General features: G+C 42.2%; 1 protein-coding gene across 2 annotated transcripts in view; it reads right to left on the minus strand.

Annotated features, from left to right (window-relative positions):
- The window catches only part of CHRNA4 (cholinergic receptor nicotinic alpha 4 subunit), a 35665-nt gene extending 24051 nt beyond the window's left edge, over positions 1-11614 (minus strand). The window contains exons 1-4 of one of the 2 annotated variants that reach the window (XM_050918676.1): positions 11132-11614; positions 9542-9693; positions 3400-3444; positions 3193-3302 (exon numbers count right to left, since the gene is read on the minus strand). In XM_050918676.1, coding sequence (XP_050774633.1) covers positions 3193-3302; positions 3400-3444; positions 9542-9693; positions 11132-11192 — 368 coding nt within the window. In that variant the 5' untranslated portion in view covers positions 11193-11614. Of the gene's footprint in view, positions 1-3192; positions 3303-3399; positions 3445-9541; positions 9694-11131 lie in introns of those variants that run through there. The other variant, XM_050918677.1, reaches the window with a different exon arrangement.
- Between the last annotated feature and the right edge of the window lie 920 nt (positions 11615-12534).

Raw genomic sequence — 12534 nt, forward strand, 5'->3', positions numbered from 1 at the left:
GATATTAGTTTTGTTTTAGATTCCTTATGAATGTTGACAACTACATATACTCTGCAGGCCAAACTGACCAAATTTACTGACTTAATATGGGCCCCCAGAGTGCATAAATTGAAGCTTTTGACAATAATGAGCTCAGATAAGAGAATCACTGACAACAAGGGGTATGACTTCCTTGAAGATGAAAATCTCAAGTCAATTGCAATTGCATCGTTTCTATCTATTCCCAGAGGTTAAAAATAAGGAAGGCTTCTATGTGGACTCACAGCCAGAAGCTTCCTCCCCCCCACCAAGCATCTCATCCAAAAGAAGAATATCAGAACTCTTTTTGTAAGCACAGTGGGGCCTTCCAAAATGATTCACATTAAAATGGTGAAACACTGAAATAGGACGATTGGGCCTTTTCCTCTAAAAGTTCCGCTAAACCCCTTTTATACCACTCTGGCAGGAGAAAGGGGCCTTATACTAGCCATACAGTATTGACACCTACTTTAAGGTCCCTTTACACTGTCAGAAAGATAGCATGGGAAAAAATCCCTATAATCATCCTCCAGGCCCACTCACGGTCCTGCAAATCCCTTCTTGAAACTTCTCAGCCTTAAAAAACCCACATGGTCAGGCAGCTGATGTCCAGTGCTCTCTTTGTATTCCTCCTGTTCATTTGTTGTAACCTCCTGTAGTCTCTTGCCTTACACTTCGATTGTGGACTCTTTGGGGCAGAGTCTGTCTACTTACTCGGTGTCGGTACAGTGCCTACCACAGTGGGGTCCATGACTGGTTTGACTGCAATTCCAATGATTCATTCTTATTAATCATAAATTGATCTTTAATGTAACGGAGAAGCAGGATCATTATTTCTTATTCCATTGCTAACATTTTCAGGCTCTAATCCCATTCCATTGGTAGCTGGGTTTGCTGCTTTTTCAGGGGCTACCTGAAAAAGATTTCAATGTGGATATTGTATTTTTCTGTGTCTGGTTGGTGTAGAAACAGGGACTCCCATGTGCATGTGAAGGTTGACAAAAAAATATGCGTACCTTTCCTGGGCTGCAGTCTAAGCCACTGATAATCTGTTAGTGTTAGCTTGTGCCTGCTTTTAGGATAAGAAAGTCTGAGTGTCCATGAATTAATAATTACATAGGGCTAATCTTCAGAGGTGCTGAGCACACACCACCCCCAATGATTTCAGCCAGAGCAGCAAGCTCAGCATTATTCAGGATCAGGCTCGTGAAGAATGGAAAAGATTGTTTCAATAGTCTGTAAAGCGGCACACCCTCTAGATTTATATATTTACCTCAATCATTTCTTAGAGAACGTACCAGACTGGAACCATGCAACTGTTAATTGAAAATGAAGACAGTTCCATTGTCAAAACTCAGTCACAAAATGTTGCTTGTTTAAAAAGCCATTTCTGTTCGCCGTTCCAAGGGCACATTCGGCCAGGGTTGCCACGCAAGGCTATGTGTCCTCCAACAACCAGAGCTCGGATATTGCAAGTACAATAAGTAAAGATGCTCAGAGACCTTGCTAAACCTTTAAGACCTCAGCCAGTGACAAGTGACTTCATTACAACGAAAGCAGCCAAGACAAAAATGGAAGAACACAGGGAAAAGCAGTCCAGATTAAACATGCTTGGGAAGAACAGAAGATTCTGTGCTTCACATAAAGCATTTTTTTGTACCTTGTAACACAGCTGCTTCTTCTGTGCTTTCGTTAGTAATAACATGTACAGGTTGTCTAAGAAGTTAAATATGTGATTGCATGCCTAATCTGTGTATCCAATCAATGCTATTTGCCCACAGAGACTGCTCCACCAACAAAGAACTGGAGAGAGCACTGCATCGGTCACCCTGTTTCATTCCACCCTGATGTGCCCTCAGATATATAGGGAGCATGCAGAGGATGTGAGGAGCTAGGGCCATGTGCTCCAGCTGGTATAATTTACCACAGCCTTTATGCCCTATGTTATGCCAAGTCACATGGCATTGTTTCTAATCTCTGATTGGGCAACTGAAACTTTTAGAAGAGGAGAATGATTAATAGTGACTATCGAACCCTGGATGACACACTTTCCTGTGTGAATTTTTTGGAGAAATAATAATTCATGTTAAAACTTGTGATGCTTTTAGGACTCATGAGGATTGTCATCAGTACCAGGCAATCATCTTAATCGGCACTAACAATGCATAATAGGATCTCACAGTTCATAGCCAAACAAACTCAATGTTTTTAGTCACAAAAATATTTGTAAATTATTTTGGTAGAGTTGACCAACATTCCCTTGCAATTGGGAATTTGTGAAAGTCAAACTCCGATGTTCCCATCACCCATGTAAGATACTTTTGAACTGTGCTGATATCTCTTCTCTCTGCCCTTGCTGCTCCTCCTTTGGATTCTAGACCTGGAAAGCCTGACACTGAGCTTGCATAGGGCTCACTGAGAAACAAATTTAGCTACTACTGTCCAAAAGTGTCTAGTAAAGAAAGCAACCACCTTCACTTGCCATATGTGTCCAAGATTTCAAACACGCAGATCCAGCTGCAACAGTTTATTTACAAACAACACTAGAGGTTTCTTGGAACAATCCCAGAACCTGCATAATGATTCCTAAACAGTACCCAGCCCAAGAAGCTGTAGGTAAGTTTGCAAATAATTTCTCAGGAAACACTCCTCCCTTCCTCCTAGCACTTTCTACAGAGAACTGCTTGGGTATAAGTTAGAGGACATGGCACTGTTGCCCAGGAAGGAGAGGTTCTCAAGTGAAACCAAGACCATAACTCGTTAGCAGTTAGAATCGATAGTGTTAGGGTCCTTTTTCAGCCAATTTTGGACAGAGGGTACATATGACATTCTCCCAGAATATTATCCGAGTATATTTAAAGGATGTGCCTTTAAAACAAAAACAAAACTCTTCCCAAACAAAACATTCCACTGCATGCACAGTTCTCCCCCTTGGGAGAGAAAGAGAGAGAAAGAGAGGGAGAACAAACCAAATGTGACAGATGTCAGTGATGTTGCTTAGCGTATGACTTGAAGGTGCTCAGATACTACAGCAGTTATGGTAGCATAAGACCCTGGATCAACTAGAATAGTATCAAATAGAATAGAGAGAGAAAATTACAACAATCTCCCCAGAGCAGAGAGCAGAGTAGATTTTTAAAGGAACACAGTCGCCTTCCTGGAGCTCCGACTCACTTATTGTAGAGAACGATATCCGGCCTCCAAATGAGTTCTGAAGGGATGCGAATGGATGTAACGTTCTCATATTCCAGAGGATCCCAGCGCAACTTGTAGTCATACCACTCCTGGGGGAAAACAGATCCATTACCAGGGACTGGGAGGAGTTAGAATTGAAATATACACGGAAAACAATACAAGAAAACACTTTTTGGGCTCACCCACCTGCTTCACCCACATGTTCGTGGTCATCATTTGATTCTTCTCATCCTGAAAAGAAAAAGGCACACGTTCAGAAAGCAGAGACATGTTCACTGTAGGCCATTTTTGTAATCAGAAATAATCTCAGCAATAAACATATTTTTCAGCTAAAAAAAGCAGATGGTCCTGGAGTTTAGCATGGGATAGAATGCACCTGTCTGATACCACCCAACAGCTGAGGCTAAGACTAGGCAGTTTGGCAGATGATCAACTTGGATTTGTTAAATAGATTTTCCTAGAAATATGTGTACTAAGAAGACTTTTGTTTCGAAGGACATTATAAGGCCCAGCCAAGATGAGATCAGCACCGGGGTGGAGGGAGGGCAGGAGAAGAATCCACAGCCCTCACCACAATGGGGGTAGGATTGTTACATTTGTCCATCACTCCTCCCCCAGTGACCTGCTGAGCACAGCTTCACTGGGACTTCCAGGGAAGCTGTCCTATTGAGAACCAATCACTTACCACTTGCAAATTCTCCCTTGGCATGGCAGTACCAATCTGTCTGCAGACGTGGGCTGGGTGCGGGTATCTGGAAATGTCCCCTGCACGATTTACCTTCGAACATGTCCACAGACAATTCCCCAGCACTTCCTTTCCTGCATTGTTCTGACTACTTGGAAGTGATGCTTGGTTGCAGATCTGCACTTTCCCTTCTTGAATTTAAGGCCATTATCGATAGGTCTCTGCCTTTAGCTCTAATGTGCAACCCTCCTCTCCAAAGCATGTTCTAAAGAACACACTATAGTACTGTGCTGGGAAGGAAGCTCCGGTGGTTAAGATTAGAATCAAGGCCCCGCTGGCCCCTAGCCCTTGCTTCATTCCTCCAGAGCACGCAGTTTTTCACACATACCTATCACAGACCATAAAGAAATTCCTATAGCAAATTGGTAGCTTTCAGATAGTCTTGTAGTGAGAACTGGTGGTTGGTTTACCTGTATTCAGAGCTTGACACTTTGCCCTGAAAGTGTAGACTCTTAAGTTTTTCTACTAGTTGTTTGTTCACTTCTAAACTATATGCTTTTCCTGAGTTAGGGGATATCTCTCAGCTGCAATGATTGCTCACACAACCATTGCCATTTAATTTAAAATGTTCTTCTTTGGAAAACAATTCATATTTTCCTAACCCCTGCTTGTCTCTTTCTCTCATTTATAAAAAATGAATTTAGCACTGATAAAAAGTGACAGCTAAATTGGCAGCTGTTGGACCCTGAAACCCTCTTTATATCCACAAGAGATGCAATGCCAGGGAAATCTTCCCCTTAGTGTCCTGCCAGATCTAACCTGCAGGGACCGTCTAAAGAGATGGTGGCTCAGTCTCCATTGCTTGTTCAATCCTTGGCTTTTCTTATGGAACTGCCAATAAAGGTGCCAACTGGTGCCACCAGTGGGAATAGCATTTGCAAATGGGACATCTGTCCATGGGGATCTTTCATATAGGTCACTGAAAAGCCATCAGGAGGTGACAACTTTTGATTGTTACCAATTTGGGCTGGATTTGAACTGGTCAAGAAGAAATTAAAGGCTTTATATCCTCTAATCTCTTAAGTAATTCACTCCTCCCAAGACCTGTTTCTGAGTGCAACACAGCTTCATTCTTTTTTTTTAAAAAATCTGTCTTGCATTTTTTTATACCTAGAGAGAATTAAGGCTCCAATTCTCAGAAATTAACGTGCATTTTGTGCATCTACTTTGGGCATGTAAGTAGTAGGTTGGTTGTTGCTTAGATTCCAGTATAATAAGGACCACAGGTAAAAATTTCAAAAGTGCCTGAGGGACTCAAGAGCAGAACTGGTCAAAACTTTTCAACCAAAACATTTTTTTTGGCAGAAAAAGTAGATTCAGTGATGCCAAAATGTTTCACAAATTCATGTCCATTTCGCTGAATTGTTCATTCTGAAAAAACAAACTCCAAATTCTGAAAATATCTACGTTTCATTTTGACATTTTTTAATGAAATGTTTTGATTTTTCAATTCAAAATGGATTTTCATTTAGATAATTTCTTTTGTTTTACTTTTTTTAAGGGTAAATGTTTTAAAGTGCTCTAAACCACAATAAAACATTTCATTTGACCCAAAACAATTTTTTTTCAACTTTTCAATTTGCCAAAAATGTGTAAACATTTCATTTTTGGTTTGACCTGAAATTATTATTTTAATTTTTCAGAACTTCCAGTGAACTGAAAAATCCATTATTCACTCAGCTCTACTTAAAAGCCTAAGTCCCACTGAAAGATACCTATGCTCATAAGTCACTTGGGTCAAGATTTTCAAAAGTGCCTCAGGTATGTCAAGGGGAGTTAGGTGCTTAACTGTCATTTTTGCCTTTGAGAATTGCCACCTTGTGCACTTTGGGAAATATTTCCTTGTATAAACACAATAGATATTCAGTTGCAGTAAACGCATAAGCACATAGCTGGTTAGATGTATATTTGATCATTTCTGTGTGCATTTACCACATTTGCACACACAAATGCAGTAAGCATGTGTACATGGCCAGCTGCATGTGCAATTAGTCCTTTGTCTGCACAGTTAGCATGTCTTAGTGTGCAATCAAGCAGCGTTCATGTGCATTTTGTATGTGCAGTTCTGAAAACTTGGGCATCTGCAGTATTTACATTTCCACAAATATGTTAACTTAAAACACTACAAATTCATTTTAGTGACAAAACTATGTGAGTCATTCTGCAGACACACAACCTGATGATATCTCTGATGATCTATACAGCTCTGTGTGTGTTTTGGGTGACAGGCTCTTTCCTGTGCTAAACGTGAATGGAGTGTTAAGTTACAAAATATAAGTATGTATAAATAAATGAAATCCAATGCAAAGCATGCAGATTGCTCAGCTATCACTAATACAATTTAATTGAATTGTTTAATGTTTGCTAGTTTGCTTGCATGCTAATTACAGTTTCTGTGTAAACATCCAAAGAAAAGTGCTTTGGACTCCGTTCGGTTCTCACAGTTTAAGGTGCTGCAGCAAAACTAATGATTTTTGTTTGTTTGTTTGTTTGGTCTCCTCATTGGCCTGGCTTCAAAAGAGCTCAGATGTCAGTACTTTTTTGAGCAAAAGCAGCTCACTATTAACAGAGGAACAGAGGGGCTGTGGTAGCAACACAGCTGAGGGTGAAATTTAACTGCATAGTCTCTTTTCCCAAGGTGAATATGCTGCACTCCATGCTACCCAGCAGAGAGGGGCGTAGGAGGTAAATGGGTTCTATCTAGTCTGTTCTGAAACCCATGTCTCAGTCTCATAGTCACTTAGTCCAGTACCCAGGGCCAGCTCTAGGCACCAGCATCCCAAGCATGTGCTTGGGGCAGCACTTTTCAAGGGGCGGCACTCCAACTTTTTTTTTTTTTTTGGCTTGGGGTGGCAAAAAACCTGGAGCTGGCCCTGCCAGTATCAAATTGACCTCAGCACAACAGGGTGAAGTAAGGATACAGCAGGATAGTGGATTTGATACTGAGTTTTCTGGCTTTTGTCAGACCGCGTCAGGATTTGAATATTGATTCTGTTTTGCTTTCTTTGACTTTCTGCCATTGAGATGTGTCTAGAGGAGAAGCGAACTCCATTGAAAAGGGAAGACTGCGCTTTTAACATCATGTCTGACAATCATGCTACGTTTTCTTAAGAAATGCTCCTGTGGTAAGAAGGGGGATCATTAAACAGACACTTAGCTGGACTGGGAACATGATACAGGAATCCTATCAGGGAAAGGGTTATACAGGAACTAGAGAACCTTACTGAAGGAGAAGGGGAATAATTAACTAAATCTCAGCTGCTTTACAGCCCTGCACGTCGACTGCAGTTTTAAACACCAGAATATGACTTTTATAGAGTATATTCTTCCTAGGTAAGACAAGAAAAGCACTTCAAAGCACAAGTATTGATCTCACTGTCCATGATTGGGCAGTTGCATAATAGAAAGTATCTCTTATGCCACCACAATCGTTGATGTACCATCTTTAATCTTATCAATTATTTAGACAAAATGCATACAACCTAATACCACCAATGACAGATTTGGGCTCCTCAGCCTTTTTGTTCTGTGTGTGTACAGCACCTTGCACAATGGGGTCCCGGGTCCATGACTAGGGCTCCTAGCTGCTATCACAATAATAATATAATAATCAATGCCAAGCTCTGTTTTTTGAAGTTGTTTGAGCAAAGGCTTATATATAAAAAGATATACAACCCCTCATGCACATATGCCATTCATTTCTCAATACCTATATTAAATTGTATACTTCACAGATATCTTTGCCACATATAAATGTGATAAATTGTGGAACCATGTGCATCTATCACTAATCTACAATCCTCTCTCCTGTACTCTGACCACTAATCTAGTCCACCTGTGACTACCTCTAACGTCCCAAACATGAATGCAGCTTCAAAGAACTACCCTTCTTTGAAACCACCCACCCCAGAACCATTTTCTAATTTCCACCCAAAAGTAGAATTTACCCATCTAAATTACAATGGCATGAGCCCAATATGGACAATATTCAACCAGGGAGACGTTTAAGGCCTGAGATCTCATGACTCATGAAGGCTAGAAATTGGACCTTTTTACTACTGGAAAAGGGATCGTCTATTCTTCTCAACAGAACTCGGCAATCTGAGTGGAAGAACCATAGGGGTCAGGATAACATTATGGGTGGAAAAATGATTACAGGTGTTTTAAGAAGTCTGTAAATTGTATTAGCTGGAATATTTATCTGAGTCACATATGGCTGAACCCAGGAAACAGGCAGCCTAGCTTCTCAGAGGGAGGAATATGAAAGTTAGCATCAATATTTCTTTCTCATCCATTTAAAAAATAGTGATTCTATTACATAGGTGGCATATAGAGAGTACATGATGGTGTGGTATGGAATAAAGGGTTAATAACACTCATCTGGAATGATCTGTAAAATTTATTTATAGCTTTACTGTTTGCGTATAAGCACAAACTCATGCCAATCATTCTTGTGTACTACACTACACCATCCTGTATTACCTTTCTTCTCTCTCTGTTACATACATAAGAACATACTGCACATATAGTTTTCTATTTAAGAAATAATTCAGACAGCTTCCAAAAATGTAACATTCAAAACAGGTATGCATGCACACAGACACACACACTGGCATGCAAAATTAGTTATCTGAGTTCCATGTGCAAACTGGTACTTGTGCATACCATCATGCTAGAACAGTAAAAAGCAGATTTGTGTGGGTGTGGAATCATGCACCTGTTTTCTTCTTTGAAAATTGAGTGCCATAAAATCATGTCCTTTAAATACCACGCCAATGCATACGCCTGACTCATAGTAAAAATCAATCAATTTTGTATGTCATCTATATTTTGTATACAAGTCAATTCCCTTTGAGAAAACATGCAGGAATATTTTCTGTCAACCACTATGCCTCAAAGCAGCAGAAGGACTTTCCATGTGAAGAAAGAACTTTGGGATCCTTGAATAAGCTAAGTAATAGATGTGTAAATTATTTGTGAGGATTATGTATTATGAATTCTAATTATAGATCAAATTCTAAACACCTTCCTTGTTTCTAACTCAGCCAAAATTCATTCCCTCAAAACTCCCCTTGAGCTTAATAGATCTATGGATTTTATACTCCTCTACCCCGATATAACGCTGTCCTCAGGAGTCAAAAAATCTTACCGTGTTATAGGTGAAACCGCGTTATATCAAACTTGCTTCGATCCACTGGAGTGCGCAGCCACTTCCCCCAGAGCACTGCTTTACCATGTTCTATCCGAATTTGTGTTATATCGGGTTGTGTTATATCGGGATAGAGGCTTACCATGGACTTTCCCTTGGTTTCAGAAAGGGCATCACATTTTTTACTATAATTAATAAATAAATAATACAAGACCACCAGATTGCACACCTTGATGAGCAGTTATCTCATGAGTTCTCCCATTAGTTTCAATAGAACTTGTAAATATGGATAACTGTTCTTCAGTGTCAGTAAGATATTCATATTCATGAAATAAGTCCGCAAAAACCGCACACGCTGGCTTGCATCTGGAATCACTCCTCACCCATGACCCCTAAAATCTCCACTGCTTATAGGTACAGTCAATTTTACTTACCACGTCAATGAGCTGCGCAATGGACAATCCGAAATGGACGAGGACCACGTCCGAAATGTTGGCTACAGGTCGGGACCACTTGTTATAGCCAGAGAAGAGTTTCTTCAGGAGTCTCTCCTCTGCGTGGGCTCGGGTTTCCACATGGCTGCACACTGCAGGGAAAGTGTGAGACATGAAAGTGTGAAACGTTTGTAAGTTAGGAAGACGGGAGCAGAGACATTTGGTGTGCAGGAGAGGAGGGGAGTGCTTCATATTCCTCTCTCCTTGAATAGACCCCAGCCCTTCTGTCCTTTGGCAGAGACACTATGATGCAAGTCTTACTTATATATGTACAGCACCTAGATACCGTGGTGATGGGCACAAAAGAAATGCAGACAGGTAGAGGAGGAAAGAATATAGATGGGCATGACATGGCAGTGACATCCCAGTGACAGGACACTCCAGTGACAGGACACTTTCAGCATCTACCATTGTTAGTTCACAATGTGGCATGGAACAGCATGTAGGAACTGTCTTGGGGGTGGTGAGATTGTTAAAAAGCACTTGAAATACACTGCCTGGACTGTTCTCCTGTTAAATTGTTTCAGCCTCTTTGTGGATGCCAAGCAGTCCCATTCTTGAACAGCTGGGAGAATATTAGCAAGTGTCAGGCTTTGAAGCATGGAGTGGGGCATATGAAAGGGCCACTTGCTCTGGACAGGGCAAGAAGAGTTGTTCGGGGGAGGAGGGGAAATAGGACCAGGACATCAGTTCAGGGATGTGTGTGTGTGTGTGCCAGAGAGAGAGAGAGTCTGTGATTATGGAGATTAAACACATCAAAAAACGACCATCAGACCAAATTTCAACCCCCTGAGCAAAGCAAGAATTTACTGGACCAGTAACTCGGGTCACTCCCGGCTACAAGATCTGTGTATCTGTAGTACAGACAAAGGCGACGGGGGTCTGGTGCGGGAGTTAGCTCAAGAGCACACAGGCCCCCTCACTGATGACTTCGAAAGTTGGAGGCTGCAGAGACTGGCTCCCCCTTCACTGGGGTGATTAAAAATTAAAGCGTCGAGGAGGCAGCTGCCAGGAAAGGTCTCTGGCCGGTGCTGAATGTGCACAAAGGCGAGGGAGGCAGTGGGAGATCTGGGGCGAATGGGGGACTCAGCCCAGGGCTCTCCCGCCCCTCTCCAGCTCCCAGGCACCGTGGTCCTTAGTTATTGTTTTGCCTGCCCTGGGTTACATAAAAACGGGGCACTAGGTGAGCGCCTAGCGCACATCCCCGTCCGCCTGAGCTGCAGCTGGGAGGCACAGTAACCCACTGCCTTTCACCGGGGGGAAGCAGCCACCAGCGAGGGAGCGCAGGACTCGTGCGTTTAAATCCCCGGGGGGGTTAACCCTTTGCCACCCAAGAGGCAGAAAATAAACACAAAGCAAGACAGTATAGTGCAAGGGGGAGGGGGGCATCCTCGAGGGACCGGATGGAAAGGAGTAGGTGGTTCTTTGAGTGGGGGGGGGGGGTTCCTTGCTGCAATGGGACAATCTCCAGCTGGGGAGCAGTGGGGGGGAATTGACCAAGGTCGTAGGGAAACCTGCTCTGAAACTTACCAGGGAAGACGTTAGCGCAGAGGAAGAGGAGAAGGTTTTCTTTAGAAACCAGAAAGCCCATCGCGGAGCAAAGCTCAGTTTCTAGACTGCAAAGTCCCCCTTGGCAGCAACTTTTCTTCTCGGAGTCCCGGGATCTTCCAGCTTCATTCCCTCAAACTCCTTTCTCCCTCACACGCACACACCAGGTTCTTGGAGGGGGTGGGAGGTTTTTTGCCTCCTGCTCACAGCAATTTCCAGCTCGTCCTACTCGGAGTTTTTCTCTTCCCTAGGACACAAATCCACGCAGTTACTTTAAGGGGTTCACAGGTGCCCCTGCAAGCTCTTTTTTCAACTACACACCCGCCTTTGATATTCTCCTCCCCGCTTTCTCTTCCTTAGTTTGTTTGCTGCCTGATTTTCATAGCAGAGCTACTGCAGTTTCCCCCCTTTGGTTTTTCTTTGCTCAGATTGGTCGCTGCTGATGGTCTATGCAAGCCAGTGAAAGCCCTTGGCAGAACAGAGGGAGCTGCTACAGTGTGTTTGCATATTTAATCCACTTGGACCTGCCCACCTCCTGTCTAAAGAAGGGGGAGGAGAGAATCCGTGTACTTCAGCAAACAGCCTGCAGGAAAGGGAGACTTTTAGAATGAGGGTGATTCTCAAAGGCCAGGGCTCCAGACTGGAAGGGAATTTGGTTCAGCCGCAGTCTTTATGGTGCCTGAACACCAATAGAGATCTGTATGGAGCAGGCCCAGATCTCCAGTTAATTATTATTTCTTACCCCATAAAATTAACTTTTGATCAGCAGTTCTTTACACTATATTTATTTTGAAAGCAATAGGGAAAGTGAAGTGTCTGTGGCCTGACCGTTTTTCATTCCTTGCATATTATTATTGTGCAAGAGACCCATAGTGCTAGATGCTGTTCAAACATTACATTAAAAGAGACAGTCCCTATCCCAGACAACATCCCAATCAAGACTGTGAGTAAGGGGCCCACTTGAATACAACTTTATGCTGCAAACTGTCCTGCTGAAGTCAATGGTGCTACCTATGGAGTAACGGATTATTTGCTGTGAGTAAAGGAGTTGCAATCTGGCTCTAAACCAACTCACTGCTTCTAATGATTTCAGTGATGTTAACCAGAATGCAGAACTCAGCCCTTTCTGTTTCGCTTTAAGCTTGCCCCTGCTATGATGTTATGATTACTTCCACAAGGATAGGAAATGGATTGTATTTGCAGATGTAGCTAATTACTTCCACACTGTAAAGTTAATCAAAGTCTGTTCTAATAATAAATCCATAGTTTTATATATATAGTTTCCTTTCTCCCAAAGCATATCAGGTGCCTTTTAATGTAACACAGAACAAAGATAATACCTAGGTCTTTTATAGCATTAGATTACGTGACTGACAACAGGTAGG

This window comes from Gopherus flavomarginatus, chromosome 11, assembly GCF_025201925.1.
Source record: "Gopherus flavomarginatus isolate rGopFla2 chromosome 11, rGopFla2.mat.asm, whole genome shotgun sequence".
Lineage (NCBI taxonomy): Eukaryota > Metazoa > Chordata > Testudines > Testudinidae > Gopherus > Gopherus flavomarginatus.